Here is a 27,292-nt window from a genome sequence, read left to right as displayed (position 1 = left end):
TCTTGCTGCCAAGTTATTTTAATTAGATGTGATTGTAAAAATTAAATATATCCATTATGAGCTCAAGTTCATGGGCTAATTTTGCCATTGATGAATTTGAATCCCCTGCAACTTGAGTTATGGACAGCTCTGTACGTGGCTTCAGGCCTGTCCACTGATGAGGAGGAACACTTTTAATGCCCTGCTGGCACTGTCACCAGTGTCCTTCACATGGCAGGAGTTCCCCATCTTGTTCCTTGCTGCTTTTTGTTGTCCCTGAGTGGCTTTCCTGTTGGAAGCCTGAGTGCAACAGCCGCTGGTGCAGATTCTCCACTTTGCACTCAGTGGGGCTCCTGGCAGGCTGTTTGCTACAGCTGGCACTTGCCTTTCTCCTGGCTTTCCTTATTTCCTGGTGATCAAACTGTTGTGCTTTAGAATTGTGTGCTTGGACCACTAACAAGCAAGAGTTATGGTCAGCCTGAACTTGAACTCTTGCCTGTGGCTGATATCCAGAGACGAATTTTTTGTTTTAGTTATTTTTAAAAGACATTCTCTGATTGTAGCAAATGATGCCAGGCGTGGCACATGCTGTTAGATAGCACAAAATGCAAACTATCTTCCAGTGGAAGCCCACCACACATGGCTGTTTCCCATGTTACTGGGTGTTGCAAATGTAAAGTGCTGTCACGTTTTCCTGGGTTTGTGTACAATCTGTCAAAATTGATTCCCGAGGTCCAGCCTCAGTTCATGGTCCCATTAAGTTTCATATGTATCTGTATAAGGAACAGGAGCTGTGTGATATGAAATATTAACCTGGTAGGGTTGAATGCCATATGTGACAGCTTGCACTGTCTGAGATTATAATCTGACCCTGTGTGCATAAGGAATATATATGTGGTGTTTTATCTAGGTTTGGAAGTGGAATCACTGAACATGTGGTTTTATATGGATAGAGTCAGGTTTCTAATTTTTGAAGCTGTGTGGCTTGTGTTGTGGTCTGTTGGAAAAAAACCCAACAGGATAATTATTAGTGCTTCTCATTGTCATAGCAGTTATAAATGCTTTACATGGCTTCTAATAAAGTGTGTTTGTTCACCAGCTATCTTGTGCTCTAAGGCACTCTGACCTTGCCAAAGAAGATGGTGTGAGGTCTTCCCAGGGCACCTAGAGCAGTGGCTGGGTAAACATGCAGTTAAAACTTCATTTGGCTGAAGGTGCAGGGTTTGCAGTGGGGTTGCTCTTATTTGTATGCTGGCGGTGTAGAGGAATCGGCAGACTCTACCCACTAGTGCACCTTTGTTCAGAGCACTGCTCCCTCTGCTACTTGGGAGAGTGGAAAGGGAGGCTGCTTTGAGGATGGGGGGCCTGATCCTCTCCTTAGACATGGACCACCTGCAGAAGGTCTTAGTGTAAACAGGCACTAGATTTTGGCTGTTGTTTCTCTATGCTGCTGTCCTATGGTGCCTGTGTGACACAGACCTGCTGGGGTCCAGAGTAGTGCTGCCATGTCCACGAAGTGACATGTTTGTCTCTTGCCAAGATGGCCAGTTGGCCTTTGCCATGTGGACTCAGTAGCTTGAGAACTGCTGCACCACCACAGCAGCCAGCCTGAAGCTTTATGAGGTTCATGTCTGATGCTGTAGTCTTGCCAGTTAAGATACGTTAAGAAAGTAATGGTCTTGCTGTGTGTGGGTGGATAATGTATGTTTATTGCCTATGTTTGATACAGGGGTTGGAGCTTGCCTGCCTTCCCCACTCCAACTGTATATTTTACTTTTTGCAGTAGGCTAAAGACCAGGTTTTACTGCAACTAACTTACAAGCTGCTTTATCCTAAGCTATTATATTTGCTGTGGTGGGCCTTTAGATTCATAGCTGGTAGCCTGAAGATTTAAAGCATGTATATCTTAAATATCTCTTATCTGGGGCAGGATAGAAGTGAATATAACTAACTTCTATTTGGCTGTAATGCATTTATTAATGACAGTAAAAGCTGTGGATGGAAAAGCAGTAGGTAGAACTGAGCCCCTTTAGGATGAATGTGATGTTGGACTCCTCATTATGTTTTTGTGACTGGAGTTTTCAGTTTTCTGGGTACCTGCTGCCTAGCACACTGCTTTAGTAATGTCAATATCCCCCCAAAACGTGAAAGGCACAAGGTGAGGATGCGTTTATGCCATGGAATTGGCAGTGTGGTCACTGGCTCAATCTTGAACATCTCAGCTCCTTTGATTTTTGCCTTTCACTCAAAACCTTGGAAAGGGAAGGTTACCAAACGCATGTTTACTCGAAGCACACAACCTGCTCAGTCGCAATTATCTCCTAATCTGGTCCTTCCGAGTTTCTCTGGTCTCGCAGGTAAATACAGATTTAGCTGTTATTCAAGGCATATTATTTACCTCATTAAGTGTGTGTTTTGGCACGTGCGTTATTTACCTGACGGCCTAACGGATGGGAGAGAGCAAATGCTGTCTTTTGTGCAAACAGTGACTTTGTTCGCAGACGATGAGTCCTCTCTTTTGCGTTGCCTGTTTTGGCTCCATGTCTCAAGGCAGGCACTTCCAGGCCTTCACAGCGGAGTGAAAAGTGAGTGCAGATGCAGAGAGGCCAGGCTTAGAAACCAGACAGGTGGGTAGCTTATGATGCGATGGAGCTTTTTGCCCAGAGCCATGAACAGTGGGACCAACCAGAGGGATGGATTTCAGTATCTTATGCGGCAAGGAGCGTGTGTGTGTTTACATTTACAGTTAGAAGGGGTACTCATATTCTTGTTCAAGAGGACTGGGTTGTTGCAGTTCACCTGTTTTGCCATCAGTCACTGTACCCACCTATATAACACCTCCATGAGTTCGACTTGTATTCTCATCCAAATAAATCTACTAACAGCCCTGAGGTTGACTCACCTTGGGCAGTGACAGTCCTGTAAAGTTTTTTGTGCAATGTTTTAAAAGCAAAAGGGTGGAGGAAAATCCAGGTAGTCTCACATGTCATTTATTAAATAGCATTTGTTAAATAGAAGCCTCAGAAGGTGATGACAGGGTGAAATGTCTTTCTGGGAGGGAGATTGTAAGCTATAGAATCCTGCTTGCATTTTACAGTTCCTGCAGTCCCTGTAGTTCACGTGGTCTTGTTGAACTGATACCCTCTGATAAATACCTGAAGTAAGAAATTGAGGGTAGGATTAGAACCACATCTCTGAGAAACCTTGTACACAGAGCGAATGAGAACTTACCTTGGGAGGAACCTTCCAGACACCAAATGCATGGATTTGCAATTGAAGTGGGAGGTTTTGGTACAACTTACAGGTGTCTCAGGTCCAAGCTGTTTGGATGGGTTGTAGTGTTGATATGTGCATTACTGTATTTAATTCCTATCATGTATCAAATGTTGTTTATGAAGAAATGAAAGGCCTCCTCAGAAATTTCAAAAAGGTTTAGATCAGATTTTCTGTGTGTTAAGTGGTTTGTATTGTGTTCTGCTATGAGGAGGTTCAGCAGTGGGATGTCACCTGGTGCCTGGAGCCACGACTGTTGCGTGCCTCATAGCTCTTAATTTAGAGCCATTTGCAGAAGGTAATTTCCAGTTGCCTGTGATTCTGGACACCATGAGCTCAGTCTAAATGTCATCTGTTGTGCTTAGAGCAGGTTACTGTGTTATTTCAGGTTTGTGATGCTGGAACCTCCAACGGGAAGCACAGAGGAAATCCCTGTCAAGAGGAGGGCAGTGAAGAGATACTAGCAGAGATGAGATGTATGTGTGCATGAGTAACATGAGTCTCTCTTCAGTTTCAGATGCCTCTGGATGTTCAATGATAGCACTCCTCCATACTGGAGCAGCAAAGTTCCCTCAAAACTTACTTCCAAGGGCAAGACAAACTGTGCGCTCCCTCCTCCCTGCTGCTGTTCTCAAAGGGTACAACTCCATTGTAAGCAGGAAACTGGCGTCCCACGGCTTTGGAGCTTGCATGGCAGCAATGTCATCCTTCCCTCCACAGAGATATCACTACTTCTTAGTGCTGGATTTTGAAGCTACATGTGATAAACCACAGATTCATCCTCAGGTAAATAGTCAATCCTGTTAATTATACCCTTGAAAGTTGCTGCTGCTGTTCTGAGAGGTAGAAGGAAAAGGCACACTTGCAAGTGCTGGCTCACTTGTTTCCTCTGGTTTGCCTCACTGCCTTCCTGTTGGTGGTCCTCCAGGGCTCCTGCCAGCTGCCTGTTCTCTCAGGAGCAATGCCATGACCATTCGATGGGAATGAAATGAAGGAGCCTGATTCCATCAAAGAAGTGACAATTCATGTGTTATCAAAAACGTCTTTAAGTCATGTATGCTTGTCATCTGCCTGAACTGGGGAGGGTCTGAACATTTTTGGCTGGGAACCTGCATTAGTTGAGTACATATATAAGAGCTGTGCTTGATTCTGCAAGGAAAAAGGCTGTTGGTAGCCAACAGCTTTAGGAAAAGAGTTGTTCTGTTGTGTTTTAAGCTGCTTGCTTGCCTTCCCCTGCCTCGGGGGATGGAGGAGAGAAGTGGAGGGGTAAAGGTAAGGAGACTTGTAGGTTGAGATAAAAGCAATTTAATAATGGAAATAAAATAAAATATGGTAATAATAATAATAGCAATAATAGAATATATAAATGAGTGATCCACAGTGCAATTGCTCACTGACATGGAGAGAAAATCTTGCAACTGCAATCCCAGAATAGCCCGAACTTCCTAGTCAGCCCTGATCTATATACTGAACAGAATGCTGCTTGGTATGGAATATTCCATTGGCCAGTTTGGGTTCATTGCTCTGGCTATACTCCCTTTCAGCTGCTTGTGCACCTACACACTAGCAAGACATGGGAGGTTGAAGTCCTCAATTTCTTAGCAACAACTGAAAACATCAGTATATTATCAACATTCTTCTCATACCAAACCCCATACTGAATCCAAAACAGCGTTGTTCTAACTACTAAGAAGGAAATTATCTCTATCCCAGCTGAAACCAGGATAAGTTTGGATGATATGGATATGTGCAACACAATGGTGTTTCTAAGTAGAGAAGAACAACAGTTTGGAGTTCTGATCTTGCTGAAGCTAGTTTGTCTGGGTCATAACTCTGGAGTGTAATGAGACAGGAAGTGTTCAGCTTCAGAGAGATTTTTCCAGTGTCCTACCACCTGAGACGCAGAGATCTGAATGGAGTACAGAGGTTTTTTCTGCAAGCACTTTTTCCATAGTAGTGTAGAGCATATTAATAAATATATTTTCAGTTGCCAACAGTATAGGCTTGAGGTTTTAATTTAAAGTAGGAAACTGCTAAAAAGAAGGAAAATAAAACAATACTGGGTTGGTAACAGACAGAATTTCTAAGTCTCTAAATTGAACTCGGACTTCTCACCCTCCTCTGCCAAAGCAATTGACCTCTTATGGCTATAGCCAGTAATATTTGCACTGGGTCAGAACAACTTCCGTTTGCTTTCTTTCAAATATACTAGAGGCAAAGTGGTTTTCAGTGTTCATTTTCTAGTGCAGCTGTGGTTTCCCTTGGGCTTGTCCTTTCAAAGGGAGCTGCGAGTTGGGATCAAATTTGACTTCTCTATTCCCCAGTAGTGCCTTGGTGAGTGCTGACTGCCTCTTGTTTTTCTTGAGAAACGGACTCCAAATTCCCAACTCTTTTTCTGGGTATTTGTGGGAGGCCATTGTGGCTGTGCATCCACTGCTAGCAGGGTCTTAAGCATTCTCCAAGTGAGACGTGGGGCTATTTCTCACACACTCTGCCTCGGGTGCATGGACCTGTCAAAGCTGTAAATTGGATCTACCTTGTCCCTTTGGATAGCTGTTTGCTCTGTGCACATTTTGATGCAAAACCATGATGCATGTGGAGCTAGTTTACAGCTGGCAGTAAAAAGGAGCATGAGTGGAATATGATTACTACTGTTTTAAGGAGCTTTGTCCCCAAGTCCTTGCCAGGGAAAGTAACGGTCTGGCCCAATGCAGATCTGCTATATATTTTGTTGGTGAGATAGCAGCTTTAAGGTGGAGATGTTCTTCAGTGTTATTTTTCCAGTCTGCTGTGTTCAGCACCTGTCTGCATCATATTGTGTGTGAAAAGGACCATCAGCCCATCACATCATCACCAACAGATAAGTTTGGCAAACGGTTGGCCCTTGCTAGATGGTGATCAGTGTAGCTGGACAAGGCTGAAGGTGCCTGCCAAAATTGGGCAACTTTATAAAATGAGACATGAGTCAATGGCCCCTGTACCTACATCTTATGTTTTTGCTGATCACCATGGCTTTTCTGCACTGCAGGGCAATATGTCATGGTGAGAAATCCATGCTGTGTATTTCAGTGATGTTTTGTGCAAGGTTTTAGTGGCAAGGTCTTTAGCTGTAACAAGTAGCAGACGAGTTTTAGAGGTTTGGTCTGAAGACAGACCTGGGATCTAGGAATAGGCAGGTGCTGATCTTTGCTGTGATCCTGATCCTTTTTCTGCTTTTAATACCTGCAAAATAGAAGTCAGATACAATGAAATTAAAATACGTTGGGATTTGATGAGGAGACTGCACATACAGAGCTAAGCTGTGGTCCAGGTTACTCTCAGTGGGTAGGCATAGCTGTAAATTTAGCTAGCCTAGCCTAAAGGTCTTGCAAAGTGCATTTGCCACTGTGCAGCACACTTCACGTTTCTCACTGACTGCTCTTCAAAACGTTCTGGCTTGAACCCAGAAACTAGTGGAAGAGTTACCTTTTTATTTACACTAAGGTGTGTGACTGCCATATCTGCTCTCTCTCCCTCTGTACTTACCTGTGCTTTTCTGCAGCCAGCAGCTTCACTAGTTTTATCCCTGGGGAAGTCCTTCATGCTCTTTTGGGAGTCCTGAAGATTCCTTCATTGCCATTCTATTTCATGCTGCCTGGTCTCTCTCCAAGGTCTCATGGTATGGCCTCAGTAATGGGGATCAAGGAGGGTCGAGGACAGTGGTATACTCCTGGGAAGCTGTCTGCATTGTGGCTTCAGTGGCTGGAACTGCTGTCTGAGTGCCTTGTGGCTGCTGCCCTTTGCTTTACCACTTTGGGGTCAGGCATGGAGGGTTGTTGATATTTCTTTCTCTATACCCGCAGAGAAATGTTAGCATCCTTTCAGTCCTGACTTCTGGTAGCTTTCAACAGATATGCCCCTAAATCAAAGTGCACATTTATATGCATAAAGCAGCAGCTTAGCTTCAGCTTTAGTTTGTTGTTTTTTTTTTTCTTTTTTCCTGGGGGATGGGGGGCTATTTTTATGAATAATGAGACCATCCCAGAGAGAAAAGAATGTGGAGGGTTTAACTACATTGCCCCAAAATGGATAGATGGGATAACCTGAAAGAATAGAGTCACAGTCTGTGTCATGTAGTGTTTTAGCCAGCCAAAGGTCAGTAGGGGTTGGCAGTAAGGGATGTTTATGGCTGTGCTCTTGCATCTCTTTAAAGCTTACCTTGTGCATTCGGAATTTGATCCAAAGCCCAGTAGGGTCAGATGGGAGCTGTCATTCTGTGGAGGTCGGTGGACCTCGGACCACAGCGGTGGTAGTGTGCTTTATTTTTCAGCTCTAATTCTGACTTTTTTTTTTTTTTTTTGCTTTACTGTCTGCTAAGAGCTTGTAAGTACCTGCTGCTTTTATATGCTGTCAGCCTGTAGAGCTGGCTGCATATGGTTCTTCAGCTACACAAGAGAAGATGCATTAATAGTGGGAGTCTCACTCTTGTGTCCCTTTGTCCTTGTGTGCACCAGTGTTTATGGTGGTCAGTGCTTTCAGCCACTGTGTTAAGGAGCTCCCTAGGCTCAGGTCTGTGGCTGCCCATAACCTTATTTTATTATTGCAGTGAGTGGGTGTGCCTCTTCTGGTCAGCAAGCCAAGTATCTGTCGATAGCCAGCTTCAGTGGAGGGGATGAAAAGCAATGATATTTTTAAATATAAAAAGTGCCAAGGTAGAAATTAGATTTGTTCAAAGAATTTGAAATTGGGCTTCTACATAAGATGGTAATCTCTGTAGTAATCTATAAACACCACTTAAATGAAAACCAAATAAAATTCAAGCTTTGTATATCTGCTGCCTGGAAGTGTGAAAAAAAAAAAGTATCAGATCTCTGACCTGGAGCTAGACTTAGGAGTTACTAAATTATCTTTTGATAATGATGAAGTTGCTTTTTCTTCATGTAATTTTTTTCAGGTACTTGACTTCAGTCTCTCAGATTCGCTCTAATTTGATAATCAGTTGGGAATTAGAAATTTGCCTCTTCCAAACTGTGTAAGACAAAGGTATGAAATGTTCAGATCTTCTAACTGCTGGAGGAGGTTGTGACGAGAGGCAGAAGAATAAACTGTTTACAGACAATACTTTCCTTGTTTTCTGAACCAACACATTTTAAATAAAAGTATTTCCATTTTCCTTCAGTGTATCCTATGTATTTCAAGTTTGTTTAGCATGCATTTTGATTGTTATTCTGGGGGAATTTTGAATTATAATTGCTGTCAAATGAAACTGGACAAACTAATAAACACAGAATATCACTCACCATTTCAACATAAAACCATAAACAGTGAGACTAATGAATAAGTGTGTCACTAATTTATTCTTTCATGTGTACAAACAAATTTGGATGACCATAGTACATTTCCTGATTGCAAAAGCATATTAAGAGATGAGAGCCAGGCTTTCTGTAAGAAAATATTACGTGCAAATGCACAACAAGGTTATGTTGGGTTCAGGCTGTGTTTCCTGTAGTGCTGCTATGAAAGAGCATTGGAGGTGTTTTGCCCTGAGCCCTCTGCAGGGAGGTACAGCTGGAGTGGCTTCAGTGGTCGCTGCCTCTTCACTGCCCACGACAGGGACAACTGAATGATGTGTCTCTGTTCTTGAGATGCTGTGATTTACAGACTGGCCTTGTAATGGGAGTGGATGTTGATTTCTGCCACCTTTAAGGTCATAGCAACAGACATGCAGGCCCTGCTGAGCTTCCTGTGCAGGATGACTAAATAGAGGATAAGCAAGCTGCCATGGGAGCCATGGCCTGGGCTCAGAGAACTTAGGTTATGGAGGAACTGGTCCTCTGCAAAGTATATTCTGCTTGCTCTTCAAGTGGTGCTCTGAGGAGCCTGTATCCAGGCAATCCTAGCTGAAGGCCAGGATGGGAATGCAGGAGGTGGCTCACACAGTAAGAGGTTCACACAGTCTTAACCCAGAGGTGGGTAATGGGGATTTGCCTGTCTGCCTGTTCTGTCTAGTCATCTGCTCTTGTGAGACCCCCGCCTCAAATACTGAATCAAGTTCTGGTGTCTCCATCATAAGGACACAGAGCTGTTGGAGTGAGTCCAGAGGAAGGCCACAAAGATGCTCCGATGGCTGAAACACCTCTGCTATGAGGGTGGATGGGCTGAGGGAGCTGGGATTACTCAGCCTAGAAAAGAGAAGACTCTGGGGGAGCCTTATAGCTTCCTTCTAATACCTGAAGGGATCCTGCATGAGGGCTGGAGAGGGACTTTTCATCAGGGTGTTTAGCAGTAGGGCAAGAGGGAATGGTTTTAAACTGAGGGAGAGGGGGTTTAGACTGGATCTTAGGAAGAAGTTCTTCAGTATGCAGATGATGATACTTTGAAATAAGTTGCCCAGGGAGCTTGTGGATGCTTCCTTCTGCCAGGTTGGACAAGGCCTTGAGCAGCTGAGTCCAACTGAGAGGCATCCCTGTCCATTGCAGGGGGGCTGCAGTAGATGATCTCTAAGGGCCCTTCCAACCTAAGCTATTCTATGATTCTGTGATTTTATGATCCCCATGCAGCATCTTTCTTCCTGCATGTTTTTTTCTGTGTGGCTGTTAAGCTCAGTGCATTAAAAATCACCTGCCAAAAGCTTTATTAAGGACAATTGTGAATTGCTGAAAAGTGAAGAAATTCAGGCTTGTTTCCCATGGCAACTTTAACTCAGCACTCTTGTGCATGAGTATTACAGTGGAATATTAATCTGCAATTACCTGTCTTCATGCAGCTTAGGCTTGGCTGTAGTTTGAAATACCTGGTTCTCAATACAGCTTCTTACTGTTGTTTCTAGAGGACTGCTGTTAAAAATGTACGTAACACAGTGGCTAAGTATTTTCTTTTGTTTATTCTTTTTACTAAAAGGTAAGTGTGTGTGTGTATATATATATATATACACAGAGACATATATTTATTTATATTTATATTTTATTTTTATATATATATATATTTATCATCTGTCTGTCATGGCTGTTATGCCATTTTTCTTATGTTGGAATAATTTAAGTTCCCAGAGTGGCAGGAAATAGTTCTTATAAAAGCTATTTCATATGGGTTTTTCTGTTGGCATTAACTTTTTAAACGAACTTCTGAAAAAACTTTTTGAGGCCTTGTAGACAGTTCCTATGAACAGTGAAAAATTTTGCAAAGAGCAGATGAATATTCATAGCTCAGCATTCAACAAGGTGCATCTGTGTGATCATTTGCTTCCAGACTGAGCTAGCCTGGTTATTGTCGGTGTGGGAGAGGGATTTCAGCTCTCACACTGTGACAATCTGAAATTAAAGAGATGCCATTCTATTTTAGGAAAATTTTCCATTTCCATACATCATGTGTTACACTGTAATTCTGTTGGACTCTTTGACCAATATAGAGAATAATGTCTCTATTTTAAAAAACGTAGAGAGAAGACTAGCGTTTCAGAGAGGATTCTGCAGGGTCTGAGACACCAGGTGTGGTGTAACCCTCAAAAGCTGCACTCTTTGTGGCAGTCATTGTGCCTTGGAGGCCTCCCTCTTTCTCCCAGTAAGTGGGGACAACCTTGCTGTGACCCATATGAATCTGACAGGGTGGGTTATGGCTTCAGGCAACAGAATTAGCTGTATTTATTTAAAACCCAACGAGCTAAAGAACATGAACAGCTACTGAACCCAAATCTCCTGGAGAGCACAACCACAAGACCACCAGGCAAGACATCTGATGTATGAAAAAAAAAAATCAAAGCAATTTCTTATTTAAAGATATAAACCCAGCTTTATTATAGCAACAAGCCTAAAATACCAAGGCACTCAGGTGGCCAATTGCTGCAGTCCTAACCTGACCCAACCTGCTTAGCTTTTGACTGGTTATTGACAGGCCGATGAGATGACTACTTTAAAGCAATCAGTCATGTTGCCCTTTCCCTTGCAGCGTGCCGAGACCCCACATCAGTTATGCATCCCGGCATGCAATTCCCCACCTGTGCTGTTTGAACACTGTATCCTTAGCTGTGCAAACATTATACATCGTTTAGGTGACAAGTTGCAAAGTTAAGTAGACTTGTTGTTACAGCAGAAAGTAGTTGAGCTGCAGTCACCCTGAAAAGCAAAGATCCAGGCTGTCTCAGGAATGTGCAAGTCTGCTGTATCGTGTTTAAAGGTTTGATCGCCTCTCCATCGAGCTGCTGCTGAGGGTAACGTGTGCTGCTGGAAATGTTCACACCGTGGGGATTTCTAAAGTGAAGGGAATGGGTGGAGAGATTTGTGCTACACTTGTCCTGCCCTGCATATGGCCCTGTGTGGCCAGTGATGATTGGCGTGTGCCTGGGCCTCTTTTGCAGCCTCAGGCTGGGGGCTATTCGGCATCCCTCCCAACAGATGCTTTGACAAAGGGGCAGTATTCTTCCGTGGTATGGCACCTATTCAGTGCTGCATGAGGACATTGTTTTTCAGGCTGCTGTGGTTCCTGGGGAATGGTCTTTGCCGAATTAAGGTGACCTTTTCTTAGTTTTGAACAAAACCTCCCTGATAAAGTGCAACTTAGCTCTTTTGGTGTGGATGGCACACGACATGCCTAGGTCTTGTGCTTTTCTTCCTCTTGTGCCAAGCAGGCTTTGCAGCCATCTTTCTATTGTCTTTGTTGGTTTGTGCACTTGTTAGTTGGCAAAATAGCTCTTCTTTACTTCATTACTTAGTTCCTCTCCGCAGGGCAGAAATGCACTGTCACCAGCAGCTGCTTGTGATGTCTGTAAAACCCTGGGTGTTCATTTACATGCGTTAGCGTGCCCTTTCTACCCATCCCAGATGTTTTAGTGTTGCTGGGAACATTGATCGCTTGTGCTACTCAATGTCAGGTGAAGAGGTTGGATCTTGAAATGATTTGATAATTCTGCAACAGGGACTGCACAGGCTGGTTGCCTTGCAGTGGAAAGGAGCAGACATGAAAAAGGACATAGTGTAGTCATCATCCTGCAGTGGAAAAGTAATATTTGGAAATGTGTACCTGCTGTTTTTTTTTTTAACCTGGTTTAAGTAGAAAACTTCCCCTAAACTTTCAAGCTTAAATTGTTGTTGACTGTCAGTGGAGATTTTCTGGGTGGTTAAATATATGTCAGTGGTGCTGGAAGAAACAAGTTGAAAGTGTCGATGTCTGTTGGTTTATATTTCTCATCCCAGGTGAGGAAAGAGGAGAGAGGTTCTGCCTTATTCTTGAGGTCTCGGTAATGTTGGGAAGATCAAAATAGCTTTGTGGATTTTATAAAGCAGGTGAGATGATGCTGATAGTGAAAAGCAGGAACCAGCTTGGGAGCAAATGACTACCAAAAGTTTTGGTCAGGGTGGTAGGACAAGGGTTGTAAAACAACTTTGTAGATTTTGGGTACAATGGCAGGTATGAAGGAAGTCCCATAGACTACAGTGCTAAGTTTAGAGGGAAAATGTCAGGGACAAGATGTCAAGACATGTGAATCCTCCTTTTCTTGGCTTGTAAGAAAGTCTCTTAGGTGAGGAAGTGTTTCACTTTGGACTCCATGCTTATTTAAAAAAAAAAAAAATAAGAGAGAGAAAAGAAAAGGAAATTAAAAATGAGTGTGACCAGGGGCTGTGAGTGCAGGCATTGGTGTTGCATTTAGTGCCCTGATGATGGGGGTGTGTACGATAAGGTCTTCTGTGGCAAAAATGAGAAAGGCAGTGTTCTGGCCTGTGTCTGCTGTGGGTAGGAAGAGTAGTCATGAATTTAAACAAGGGAATGCAAGGGAAATTTTGATTAGACATTAGGAAAAACTTTCCAATGATAAGACTAATGAAACAGGAGGATAGAGTGCCTGGGGAGCGTGTGAGTCTCTCTTATTGGAGTCTGTAAAAACAGCCTAGACAAAGTCAGAAATTATTTAGGGGGAGGTGATGCTGCCCTCAGGCAGGTGCATGGACTAGATGTCTCTCTTAAAGCTCAAGCTCCTGGAGGCAATGTGATTAGATAGGAATTTCAGCTTCTATTAAAGAAAGAGAAATGGTCTCTCACCCTCACAGTTGTAAGGAAGCACCTGGAAATAAGAGACAGGCTTGATGCCAGTGCAGAACCCAAAACAGAACTCAAAATTTATCTTTGAGGAAAGGGACAGAAAAGGATTTTTTACAAGGTCTTAGGGTAATAGGATATGAGAGAAAATGGCTTTAAGCTTAGGGAGGGTAGATTTAGACTAAATATTAGACTAAATATTAGGACAGTGAGGATGGTGAGACACTGGAACAGGTTTCCCAAGGAGGTTGTGAATGCCCCTTCCCTGGAGATGTTCAAGGCCAGGTTGGATGAGGCTGTGAGTGATCTGGTCTAGTGGAAGGTGTCCCTGCCCATGGCAGGGCATTTGGAACTAGATTATTTTTAAGGTCCCTTCCAACATAAACCATTCTATGATTAAATCCAACATTTGACATGGGACTTCAGTGCCTGACTGTTGGTGGTAGGTACTGAGGTTCTCCTAAGAGCAGGGGAAGGAAGAAATCTTGGATATTCAAATCTGAGCAGCAAAATTTGTCTTCACATTATCTTCTCCCAGTTTCATGATGTTTCCATATTCCTGCCAGTTCTCCTGTGTTTTGATTTTGAGGTATATTTCATGCTTTTTGGGCATCTAACAGTTGTTTAAATGTATCAAATCCTTGGGTGTGTGCACATGTATACTTGAAGCTAGGTAGGGATGAAAAAAGACATTTAGAGGTCAGCTGCTTCCCCCGAGGGCTTTGGGGTTTTGACAGGGTTAATCAACACACAGAGTAACTTGTCTGGTACAGAAATGCTGAGAGACTCCTCACTGTGTGTTCAGGAAGGTATTCTTTGGAAAGTCAGCATAGTCCCAGTTCAGCAGAAGTCCTGCTGCCCCCACTGTATGGTGCTTGTTTTGGTTAGTTTAATAAAAATTTAGAAGAGGGGCAAAGACCTATGAGGTCATCTTGGCTACTGCACCTGAGGGCCAGTGCATGGCTGCTTACTTGGAAACTGCTTTAGTTAAAATAATAATTAAGGCAGAGGATGGAAACTGGGGAGGCAGATCTGTTAGGCTAGTGTTGTCCTTACTATGTTCCTTTTCGATTTTAATTGCCTCGGAAAAAAGGGAAAAATCACAAGGCTTTAAAAGCTCTGATTCTTCCTGCTCTTCAACCCCCCGCCCCCTCCCCGATCTTGGAGGCATCAACTCTCATCTGTCAAAGTGTAAATCAGCAATTAAAACACAAACAGCGAAATGCCAAAGATGACCTGAAGCACAAAGCAACTGACAAACAAGTCCGGACAAATCGGCGGATAATTTATAAGCATTGCCCTAAAATCTAATTATTTGGCAATTCGAATTTGCAGCCAGCCAGGGCTGTGCAATAAATTTAACCCGCCATAAATTATTTAGGAGCAGCCCGTGGTGTAAATCAAAACCACGAGTGTTTGTTTAAGAAATAAGCTCCTTGTGCATAAAATGACTTTTTTTTTTTTTCTTTAAAGAGGTGGGGAAAAAACATCCCTGAACAAAATGAGCTAGTGTTGAGGCTGTGTCCCTCCACAGAGAATCCCTTGCCTCTTCAGCCCTTACCTTTTTTGAAAGTGTAAAGCAGTCTTTTGGTAGGAAGTTTTATGCTTTTCCTTATCAGAAAAAAAAGCAACTAACTTTCTCTCAACAGCCTCTACTTGTTTTTATTGCATTTTGAACAGTCAGCTCTGATTTTTATGGGCATCTTTTATTCTTGTGTTTATTAAACTTTTTTTTGCATGGGGGTGGGAGTAAGGGATAGATAAATTATTCCCTGGCAGTTTTTGAACTGAATAGGCCACATGGTCTTTATCAAACATATAACTCAGTGTCCCAAGGTGTGCCCTGTCTACTGCATATGTGGGCTTCTGGACTGAAAGGTTTTGGGAGCCAGGAAGTTCTTGCTGTACCCTGTATTCTGTTCTTTTTGTCTAAGGATGCTAGTGCTCCCCAGATCCAAAAAGATACAGATTCATAGTATGGTTTAGGTTGGAAGGGACCTTAAAAATTGTGTAGTTCCAACCCCCACTGCCATGGGCAGGGTCACTTTCCCCCTCTTCTCTGAACTTCAGAGATCTGGCCATTGCAGGAAATTATTTAGCAAGTATAGTTGTTTGCTTGTTCGTTTATCAGCAAGAAGATCAAGACACCAGAATTTGTGCATGCCTGCTCTAGTGCTAAAGAGAAGGGAGTTTCATTTAGGACAATTGCATAAGGAGGGGCTGGATTCATAGCAGGGCTTTCAGACACCCGTATGAATTTTTCAAATCCCTCTTAAAAGGAAGTCCTTAGTTACCCTGCACCCTTCCACCACTGCTCAGCCCACTGGCTGGGACAGACAGATCATGTGGGAGGCTTCCACCTGGGACCTCATGTTTTTTTGAAATTTTTTTTTTTTTTAATTTCTTTTTCTATTTTTTTAAAGGCAGAAATTCTGAGCAAGCTCTCACGTGGGTTTGCTTGAAGTACCATGAAATCAGAAATGCAAGATTGTTGTAAAAAGTGGACCTGGTGATGGAGCTGCTTAAGCCTCCGGCTCTGTAGGTTCCTATTGTTGCAGTCTTTGGGGGAGCAGCTGAGGGAAGGGCCAGGGTGCCGATGTCTTTTTCTTTAAGCGTGTTAATATTGATTTTAGAAGCTCTGTGTTCCAACAATATAAATGCAAATGCCTGTAATTGGGAGCCGCGTGCAGAATTTCTCAACAGAAAACATGCTCAACTTTTCACGACAATGAAAGGAAAATAAAAAACAGCTTATTTATTGCTGGTGGTTTAAATCCTGGATTTCCTTTCAAGTTACTTTGCAGTGCTAAATAAAATACCTAATTGCAGTGCTCGCAAAATTCAAATGGGTACATTTGTTCTTCTGGTAGCTCGCGGCTATTTTGCAGCCTCTAGACACCCTCAGCGTTATTTCAGCACATCCATAACTTCTGGTTGTGCTATAAGGAAAAGCTGGGGCGGGGCGGGTGGGGAAGGGAAATACTTAGAAGCCCCAAATGCTGCTGGCACAAATCACTGCTGAAGTTGGAATGTGTACTCAGTGTTGGAAGTAGAAATGAGTGAGGATATCAAGGTAATGCTTAGGGATGATCAGGCTCTGGTAAAAGAGAAGAAGTGGCAGTGAATCTCTCCTTTGTGTTCCTCTCCTTGTGCTGCTCTGCTCCACCTTTCCCGTCTGGGAAGAAGCAGTGAAGGTCCTTCGTGGTGGAGATGGCGCTGAGCTGGTTGAGCTCGCTAGGCTGCAATGAAATGTGAGAGAGTGCCCGGCTGCCTTCCTGCATCAGGGTCTGTTGGGGGGTTGTGTGTGTGTGTGTGTGCGCCTAAGTGCTCACCATTTCATAATAATTACTAATGAAATTCTAGATCTGTAATAACATTTTGGATATCTAAAACAAACCATATGCTTGTTAAAAAAAAAAAAAAAAGTGGAAACAGATCAACTTTAAGCCATAAATTCTTGGTAATAGAGGCCTCTTCCCACCCCCTCCTCCTCCTGTTTATGTTTGATAGATATTTTTGTTTCTGCAGGAATGTCAACTCTTAATTTCATGATGTATCATGGGCTTAAGAAAATTGAATTTAATAACGGCAAAAGATGAATGGCACCTTTAAAGGTCCCAACACTTGTCTTTATTAGCAGGACAAACTGCAGGGTCTCCAAACACTGCTTCTCTCCAAATGAAAGTTTAAATGAAAAGTACAGCAGTGTCACAGGTTAAATTTCATTGCAGGACTGGCTAACGTCGTTAGTGAGGAGTGGGGCTGATTTCATGGGGCTGGTATCTGTTGCCTTAGATACCAGTGGAGCAAACACTGCCAGAGACTGGAAAAATCTCTGCTATAGGAAGCGTGCAGATAAATAGACTTTTGGGAAAGGTCCCTTACCACTTGCTTCAAGAACTGACCAAATAAGCCCAAAAGAGTGGCTGTGCTTGATCCTGAGACACTCAAGTTGCTCTTGGGGTTCCACCCCCATTTCTGGCTGTGTGCTTCCCACAGACCTGTAGTAATTGTGCATATTGTTAAAATTTCCACACTTTTTTTTTTTTTTTAGTATGCCTTTTTAGTTCCTCCGTCTGTCTTAATCTGCCCCTCCTGAAAATGCATTTTGCCTTTGGTTCCGGAAGGCGAGCGATGCCTTTCTGTATCAGATCAGCAGCAGGGCTGTCTTTCAGTCTTGCTCTGCATCCAGCCACTTGATGGCCCCTGAGGATGTTTCTGGTCCCTTAGCACAAATCTTGGTGTTGCACCACAGCCCTACTGTGCAATCCAGCCAATGTATATCCCCCTCCGGGAGGGGGAATGCTTGTCTTGCCCTGCTGTGGGCTTGCTTGATTCCATGGTCACCCTTTGGGTAGGACACAGACCTAAGGGGCAATCATCCACCCCAGCCTGGTTTGAGGGATGGTGGTATTAGCCTGAGGTTAAGCCTGGCTCTGTTTTGATATCCTGTCCATTGGCTTCAAACTTTCTAGGCTATTTTCCTTCTGATCAGAAATTTGCTCCTTTCAGAGCCTATCTATGGTAGCTCTTTTGAGGGATGGATCAGCTGTGTTCAGCATTTCTTACTCAGATTTTTTTCATGCTTCCACAAGTCATCCAGGGTGGGTGCAACTGACGAGTTTGGCTGCACCACAACAGGCAATCTGGGCCATCAGGTGTTTTGTCTCTATTCCCTCCTTCCCTTCCAGCCTATGGGTCAAGTTTCATCTCTTTCCTGGGGAAACTTGGTGGCAGCTAGTGGGGTGTTATGGCTGTGGGGAGGGAGATGCCCAACTCTCTGCTCTGCCTTAGCCTGCAAAGCACGTGCAGAGTGTGTCACAGCTGACCAGGGAGAAAGCCCTTTGTCCTCTGTAGCTTGCCAGCTCAATGTCTACACCTCAGCAGTTCAGCACTGTTAACACTTTAATTATGTTTTTCTAACTTTCCATCTCAGCGGCACATGCTCCCCACGTGCCCGAGTCTGGGCTGTGTGCCTAATGCTCCAGGGAGCTGCTCTGCTGTGCCCACAGGCTCTGCCCACTGTGGAAATTGGGTGTTTCCCCTGGCTGTTTAAATTATTTGTTGTTTCCATTTATCCACCCAGCTTCTTGCCTTCCTTCTGCCTGCTGAGGTGCTGATGTCATCAGCTTATGTGTATGACCACATGATAATTTCCGTCTGTGGGTCATGGAGGTTGTAGCCGGGGTCTAAAACCTGTGTTAGTTTCTCTGCAACGACTGCATTTTCCACATGCTAATTTTACACACAGGAGTTGGATTTTTTTATTATTATTATTTCTTATTTGTCTCTTCCAGATGTTTTCAGGCAGGTTTTTTTTTGTTGTTGTTAAACTAATTCCATTCATGTTTTAAAAATTTATGAAAGCGCTAATAAAAATGTCAAAGTGGTAAAAATGTTAGCTTTTGCTCTGCTTTGATTAAATTTTGCAAACTGTTTTTGAATATTAAAAAGCAATATTTTTTTTATTCTCTCTCCCTCTCTCTGTTTCTCTCCAGAAGTGATTTGAGAGGCTTGTTGCATGGATATCACTCAGCAGGCTCATTTGCACTCCAGAACCTTGGTGCCATGCATCTCTATTAAATAACATAGACAAATTATTCTTTAAAGACACCAAACAAATTGTCACTTCTCCTCTTACATTAAACTGGAGGGAGGAAAGGGAGTGGAGAAGGAGGGGGGTGAATACAAAGGATTTTATCGCTTTTATTCAGCGCTCTTCTTTTTTAATTTCATGTGTATTTCTTAATAATTGAGAAATCCATCGCAACTGGATTTGTTTAAACTTTTTATTAACAGATCCATGTAAATTTTTGATTGCTGATTATTCAAATAATTGAACATTCTTCTGATGAAGGAATGTTTTTATTTCTCTATCAGCATAAATTCAGAAAAAGATGAAAATGAAGCAAAGCTTGCTACTGTGCCATATCCCATAGGGATGGATTTGGGAGTGGCCTCCAGCTCCTCACTGTTGAAGGAGCGTAGTGCTCCTCAGCCTCTCCTGGGAAGGAGGAGCTTCATGAAGTAGCTTATGTTATCTGTCTGGTGGTGTCCTCCAAAAGGATGGCAAGATGGTTAGGGTGGGACTGGTCTTGGGGAGGACACAGCTTCTGGAATGTGCTTGTTAAGCAAATGCAAGTACATGTCCATGTTGCTGGGTAGCATGTGCAAGTGATTCTAGACCATCTTCCTTAGGTTCACCTTAGACAATGATGCGTGCACTTGCAGTGCTGAGAACAGAGACCTCCTCGCTGCTCCTGATGCCCAGCTGGGTGTCAGCACCCTCCTCTTCCGTGCTCATGGTGTTGGATGTACTTTGTGCTCTGGCACCATTTTCCCACTTGTATTGCAGAGCTTTGTGTTGGGTTTGTTTGTTTTTTTTTTCAGACTGTCAGGCCCCTCCTTTTACAGGTGGCTTGCTAGGCAAGATCATTTCCTGCTTCATTTTTTGTTTGTTTTAAATGAACAGCTGCTTTTCTTTTTGCCCTATTCAGGAAATCATCGAATTCCCAATCCTGAAGCTGAATGGCAGGACGATGGAGATTGAGTCCACCTTTCACATGTATGTTCAGCCTGTGGTGCATCCCCAGCTTACGCCCTTCTGTACAGAGGTAAAGTGCAAAGGTTCCCTGGTGCTCCAAGAGTCTCCCTGGGAAGTAGGTTTCTGTTGCACCAGGGGTTGGGGTTGCCTCTTCATGGTGTGGCTGCAAGGCAGTGTATCATGCCAGCCTCGTGTTGAGGTCAAGGGAAGTGATTTTCTGGTCTTGCAGTAGCATGTAAAGACCGCAAGTTTGGGTTCATGAATAACTCTAGGTGTGAGCTGCTACCTGAGGTAGGTGTCTACCTAACGAATGTCTAACCATGAGGACAAAATGAAAGCTCATGCTCAAAGGGCTGTAGCCTCTCGGTGAGCATGTTGTGGTTTTGCCATGCTACTCTAGAGGGGAGGGTTAAAGAAAACACTTTGCAAGGGAAGAAAGTATTGTATGGCTGCCCAGTTCAGTGGCTTGAAATGACTCTCCTGTGGGCCTGCCTATTGGGATTTGATTAGGCCTTCAGAGCAGTAGGATAACTTATGTCTGTGGTTTTAAGACATTTTTGATGTCGTGCTCGGGCACTTGAGAAGTGTTTCTTGGGTAGTGGCCTCTTGTTACTTGGTTACCCTCATTGCCAAGGACAGCTGCTTTTGAGCTGCAGCCACCTTTCTGCAGATACAGGAGAGGGGATGAAGGTAGTAAATGTGATCCCTGAAGGTTCAAAAGAATAGGGGAGCAGGGGTTGGTTTTTTGTTTGTTGGTTTGGGTTTTTTTCATTCAACAAAAAAGCTAACTGTTTCTTCAAGTGTGTTTTTCCTCTCTGCTATAAACATCTAAACAAAGTCTTTTTTTCGTGTCACTTGCTGGTTTGACGTTAGCCAGCTCAGTGACTAAAATACTGACTGGGAATCAGGGTATCCAAGTTCTTTGTTCTGTCCCTGTCTCATCTAGGATCGTTGACACTGTGGTATGTTTTCCCTAACCTTCATGACTGTAGGTTTAATCTCTTGAAGTGCTTGTCCCATGTGTACTAACTTGATGAAAAATGACTCCTCTGTGTTAGGTGGAGTCCCCTCCAGGACCAACCAGCGCCTTCCATATTTCCATGTCGTAAAAACAAATACTTTTTTATTTTCTTGTAACTAAAAACCATCTGAAGGTATTTTATTTAAACTTAAAAAAAACCTCCAACAACTAAGCACAGATAACATTACTCCCAGGAGAGGGGCTTTTAAAAAGCTATAAATGTGTGAAAACAAAGGGTTATAATGGAAATGGTTTTGCAACATTAATGCTAGAAGGCTGGACAACTACTTTGGCTGTCTTCATCCCCATGAGATTTGCTGGACATCTGTGGTGGTTTGAAACTGTCTTTTTAATTTTTCCTTGCAAAGTTCAGAACAGAGAAAGTGAAAGAATGTAAATAAGTCACTATTGGGTGTAAGAAAGCAAAATAACGATTGTTCTAAACACTTCCATTAGATAGACAGAAATGTTTAAGAACTATTACCCAAAACAAAGTAGGCATTCTGCACATTCTGCGTTCGGCAGTGGGGGCAGTTGCTGGGCTGTCTGGCTGCTGTTTCTTCTTCTCTTCTGGTTGAAGATAACACACTGACCTTGGCAGCTAAGTTAACAACCTTCTGCTTAACTAACTCTGCTTCTCTGTCCAGGGGGGTCTGGGGGGGAAGCTCCTGGGAGAGAGAGGCCCCTTTGGGAGGGTCCCCTTGGGGGGAAGCAAAGGGAGATCGGTTGTGCTTTTCTGTTGATTGTATATATTTGTAAGTGTTGTGAATTTTGTATATTTGTACATATTCATTGCATTTCATCGTAGATTTTAGACTCTGCTTGTAAATACAGCTTTTCATTTGCTTCCAGACTGGGCTAGCCTGGTTATTGTTGGTGGTGGGGGAATTTCAGCTCACACCAACACAACATCTCATTGTACAAGTGTGATAAATATCACACCTTGCACCTAATTTTTGCTAAAAGCAATATTATATTCTAGAGTACAGCCGAGAGTGTACATGTCCTCTAAATTCTAGAGAGAAGTTGTCTTGCTCTCATTAACTTGTCCCAGAATTCCTTTTTCTGGAAATTCCTCTGTTGTGCCCTTCCTCCTGCTGCTAAAGGTTGCACCTCTGTTCTTGCATGAGACTTACTTGGAGTGGCTGTTGGAGCTGAATGGAGCCCCTGGCCTGCCACAGCCTGAGGTCATTGACAGGTTCTCTGGATGATGAGCTTCTGGCAGACATTCAGCCTATCTAATGCTCCTACTCTGTGGTGCTAGTTTCTCTGTTGTCTCTTGCTCATGAGAGCGTGGAGCAGCTGTTTGCATCTTTGCAGGTTTGTAACTTCTGTATGGAGCCTTAAAGCAAATAAAGCCATATGTGTGCCTGCACCAGCTGTGCAGCTTGCAGGAGACCCCAGGATGGGCATGATGTATCTCAGTTGCTTACTCTGTTGCTGACTTCAGTCAGGTGTCTTGTGTCCAGAGCTGAACAAAAATGGGCAGTGCTGAGGCCAGCAGGCAAAATGATCTCAGAACCCCCACCTGTGTGTATAGTCCAACTTGCCAGGTTCTACAAGTTTTTTTGTTATTAGCAGTGTGCATTAAGGAGATGGTTTTAATCCGAGTCTGGAAACCACCAGCTCCTGGACAGCCCTGCAACTATGCACATACTGGTTGGTGACAGCATGGCCTGTCTCACAGAATCATAGAATCAGTCAGGGTTGGAAGGGACCACAAGGATCATCTAGTTCCAACCCCCCTGCCATGGCCAGGGACACCTCACACTACATCAGGCTGGCCAGAGCCTCATCCAGCCTGGCCTTAAACACCTCCAGGGATGGGGCCCCAACCACCTCCCTGGACAACCCATCTCCCCACTTCCAGCTTTATTCCATTCCCCCTAGTCCTGTCACTACCTGATATCCTAAAAAGTCCCTTCCCAGCTTTCTTGTAGGCCCCCTTCAGATATTGAAAGGCCACAATAAGGTCACCTCGGAGCCTTCTTTTCTCCAGACTGAACAGCCCCAACTCTTTCAGTCTGTCCTCATAGGAGAGGTGCTCCAGCCCTCTGATCATCCTGGTGGCCCTTCTCTGGCCACGTTCCAGCATGTCCATATCCCTCTTGTAAGAGGGGCTCCAGAACTGGACACAGTACTCCAGGTGGGGTCTCACCAGAGCTGAGTAGAGAGGGAGAATCACCTCCCTTGACCTGCTGGCCACACTTCTCTTGATGCAGCCCGGGATCTGGTTGGCTTTCTGGGCTGCAAGTGCACATTGACAGCTCATGGTGAGTTCTTGTCCCCCAGCACCCCCAAGTCCCTCTCCTCAGGGTTGCTTTCTAGCCAGTCACTGCCCAGCCTGGATTTGTGCTTGGGATTTCCTTGATCCAGATGCAGGACCTTGCACTTGGTCTTGTTGAACCTCATGAGGTTGGCTTGTGCCCACCTCTCCAGCCTGTCAAGGTCCCTCTGGATGGATCCCTTCCCTGCAGTGTGTCTGCTGCACCACACAGCTTGGTGTCATCAGCAGACTTGCTGAGGGTGCACTCAATGCCTCTGTCCATGTCACCAACAAAGATGTTGAACAAGCCTGGTCCCAGGACTGAGCCCTGAGGGACTCCGCTTGTCCCTGGCTTCCACTGGGACATGGAGCCATTGACAGCCACTCTTTGGGTGTGGCCATCAAGCCAGTTCTTTATCCATCTAGTGGTCCACCCATCAAACCCATGTGTCATCAGTTTGGAGACCAGGATGTGGTGTGGGACAGTGTCAAAGGCTTTGCTCAGGTCCAGGTAAATTACATCAGTTGCTCTCCCCTCATCTATTAATGTTGTGACCTTGTCATAGAAGGCCACCAGGTTTGTCAGGCAGGATTTGCCCTTGGTAAACCCATGCTGACTGTACCAAATCACCTCTTCACTATTCTTCTGTCTCAGTAGTGCCTCCAGGAGGATCTGCTCCATGATCTTACCAGGCACATCATAGAATCATTCTAGTTGGAAAAGACCCTTGAGATCATCAGGTCCAACTATTAACCCTACTCTTAACAGGTTCACCACTAAACCATATCGCCAAGCACAACATCTAAACCTCTAAGCACACCCTGTCTTTGCTGTCCCTGTGCCTGTTGAGGTGAGAGAGTGGGATCATTCTGGAGGGGTAACTGGCCTTGTGCCTGGGCCCTGTATTCAGGGGTGACTTTGAGATCCTTCCTGAAGAGCCATAGGTAAGCAGGTCATGCAGAGTACCTTACTAAACAGTTACAGAAATATCCTTTGGTATTTGCAACCACTTCTTTGTGGAGGCTATAGTGGCTGCACAGAGAACCTGTGGGTCAGTGGCAGTTGCTGGGCGGGTGCAGGGGTCAGCACTGCTCTCCTAGTGTACGTTCCGATGAGACCCTGAGGACACAGCTGGGACGTGCTGTGTGTCCAGCTCCTGGAGAGCTGCTGCCCACACAGCTCCAGCACTTGCCATTGACTTGCAGCTGGTTTATGTTTTCTGAGGAAATACCCATTTCACTAAACGCCAGTAAAGGGCTTTGTCTAGGCACCTCTGCTTACAAAGGGTGAGATTTATTGGCCTCTTCGTCTACAAAGAAAGACCAGGCCTGATTATCGGATTGTACGCTAGAGACAAGTGCTTAGGTAAGCAGCAAACTGCCTTGGAGTAGAAATATGTTGGTTTTCCAGGTAAGCTCTGTAGGAAGAGCAATGGTGTTGGTGTTACGTGAGAACCTGTCTGCTCTGCCACTGCTCACCCCTCTCCCCTCTGCCTGACGCCTTTGCTGGGAAGCAGTAGGTATAGATTATGTCTGGGAGGATCATTTCACTTGCTCAACTTACTCCTTGGGTCTGGAATACCTCTCACATCCATCTTCCTTATTGAAAAAGCACAACATGGGAAGGGTGTTTGCAAGAGTGGAGAGCTCACGGTTCCCCTCACGGCTACCCTTTTCCTTAACTGTTGGTGTGCCTGTGCTCTTGGTGAACTACAGGAGATTATTTCAACCTCCCGTACCAATTGCCATTCCATTGCTGGTTCACTCTGTAGCCCTTATCTGGTCCCTGTGCTCTTCATCTGTTTCTGGAAAACAGCAGGTGATGAGGCTTGGTTATGATGTGGGGTTGTCCAGGCCCTACCATGACAGGGGTGTGTTGAATGTTTAGACAGAGACAGTGGAAAGTGCTTGCAAGTGGTTAAAGCTGTTGTTAGGCATATAAAGCTCTTCATGACCTTTTGGAAGATGCAAGTGGTTTGTCCGATGCCCAAGAAGGTTCATGCTAGGAGCTTATGTGAAAAGTTCCCTCTATGCAGAATGTACTTGTACAGGCTTTTTCATGGTATTTTGCTCTCTTTTTATGATTAATTTTTATTGATTTTTTTTCCTGAAGGAACAGGCAATAAAAGTAAAAGATGATGAATGCCTTACAGCTTGTTTATGTTTCTAAGTACCATGTGCTTCTTGAGATCACCAGTGAAACTTTACAATGGTGCCATTTTATGTTTTTATACTTTATCAAAGCTATAATAAACCAATAATCCTGCACTAGGTTAGGATGTAACAGAGAAAGAATCAGAAAGGATGAGAGAGTAGAAGTCTGGTCCCTTTGGAGCACGCTCCTACCTGTATTGAAATGTATCCGTGGAGCAGGTGTATCCCTTTGTGTGTGATTTCTGCATTGTGAATCTTGTGTGTGTGTGCTTGGTGATGTGTTCTTGTGTGGTTAAGTTGGTGCTTTGCTTGGCCTGGTACTTTGCTTGGCCAGGCAGGGAAGGATTCTTGGGCAAGATCAAGCAGTGACTCTTCAGTGGGGACCTCTCTGTCCACCTTCCTATCCCTCCCTCCCTCCTGATGGGAACTATCTGGATGAGACCACTTCACCCTGTACTTTGATGGCCAGGAGGGCTGCAGCTCTGAGCAGGTGCCGTCTTGAAGGTGCTTGGAGCAGTAGAAGCTGTTTTACATTGGTGCTGACCATGATACTGACAAGTTGCCTGTCATCCTTAGTAAAGACATAGGAGTGACTCCAGAGAAGGGCCACAAAAATGAGTAGAGGGCTGGAACAGCTCTCCTGTGAAGAAAGGCTGAGAGATTCAGGGTCATTCAGCCTGAGAAGAGAAGGCTCCAGGGAGGCCTTACTGCAGCCTTTCAATACTTAAAGGGGCCTTATGTGAAAGATGGGGACAAACTTTTTAGCATGGTCTCTCATGAAAGGACAAGGAGAGTAATGGTTTTAAACCAAAAGAGGGTAGATTCAGACTAAATAGAGGAAGAAATTTTTTATGATAAGGGTGGTAAAAGGCTGGAACAGATTGCCCAGAGAGGTGGCAGATGCCCCATCCCTGTAAGCATTCAAGGTCAGGTTGGATGGGGCTCTGAGCAGCCTGGTCCAGTTGACGGTGTCCCTTTTCAGTGCAGGGGAGGTTGGACAGGATGACTTTTAAAGGTCCCTTCTAAACCCATTCTATGATTCTTTCCTAAAAGCTCATCTTTCAGGGGTTTGGTTTGAGCTGTCCTCTGAGACAGCATTTTGCAGTAGGTGAGCTGTCCAGCTCTGCTAGGTGAATGCATGGCAATGAAACAATTAAAAAAAAAAAATCTTTATAACCTGCTCTAAAGAGCCATGTGTTAATCTCTCAAATCTATTTGCCTCTCAGAGTATGGGAAGTCTGTAGGTAGCAGCTGTTCCCCAATTAAAATACAGATTAATATAAAACCAGTTTCTGGAATATAAAAGAGTGTCTGTGTCCCTCCACTTCCTTAAAATTCCACCTCATAATGGCTTGATGAACTCGAGAAACCCAGCTAGAGGAACTCTGCATTCTTAAAATTAAAATACTTTCCCTAAAAGGTATACATTACCATTCCATCGAAGTCACTATGAGAAAATAATCTTTCCACTTACAGCTTATTCAGTGAGTCAGGTATTTGGTATTCATTAAATGTAATTACAATTTAATTGGAGTTTAATCTCTCTTTTTGTTCTTTTTTCCTTCCTCTGAGTTCAGTGCTGCAAGCCAAGCAACCAAAGAAATGGAGAGGTGGAAACCATTGAGCTTCTTTTGGTTGTCACACATTTAATAAAGCAGAGCCCTGTGATTTGTGAGGGGGTTTGTTTTACAAGTAGGTTAAGATGGTCTGCATGGAAGAGTTATTCTGAGTAGTGATGGGGCTGTCAGCACCCTTCAACTGGACACTTGGCTTCTGGAGGCTTGGATGCATGTGCGGGCAGCAGGGCGTGCTCCTAGATTCTGTCTGACCTTTATTTTATGAAAATGTGTGAGATGTGTAGCATCAGGAAAGCACCATATGAAGTGAAATCCTGCAGTGTGCACTTGTTTTAATAATGATTTTTTTAATTACTTAGGTGCATTGATGGCAAGCTACTGACCTCCAATATTCAATATGTTAAAAGACAGTTTTGTCAGTTGGAAGGCAGACAGAAAAATTATCTATTTTCCATGTGCCTCAAGCTATC

General features: G+C 44.0%; 1 protein-coding gene across 1 annotated transcript in view; it reads left to right on the top strand.

The window, feature by feature from the left end:
- The window catches only part of ERI3 (ERI1 exoribonuclease family member 3), a 136,522-nt gene that overhangs the window by 7,096 nt on the left and 102,134 nt on the right, over positions 1 to 27,292 (top strand). The window contains exons 2-3 of the mRNA XM_054384283.1: positions 3,764 to 4,038; positions 19,758 to 19,874. Coding sequence (XP_054240258.1) covers positions 3,787 to 4,038; positions 19,758 to 19,874 — 369 coding nt within the window. The 5' untranslated portion in view covers positions 3,764 to 3,786. The remainder of the gene's footprint in view (positions 1 to 3,763; positions 4,039 to 19,757; positions 19,875 to 27,292) is intronic.

Source organism: Indicator indicator, chromosome 10 (genome assembly GCF_027791375.1).
Source record: "Indicator indicator isolate 239-I01 chromosome 10, UM_Iind_1.1, whole genome shotgun sequence".
Classification (NCBI taxonomy): Eukaryota; Metazoa; Chordata; class Aves; order Piciformes; family Indicatoridae; genus Indicator; species Indicator indicator.
Note: the sequence above shows the minus strand (reverse complement) of the source record. Positions and strands in the feature narration are given on the sequence as shown.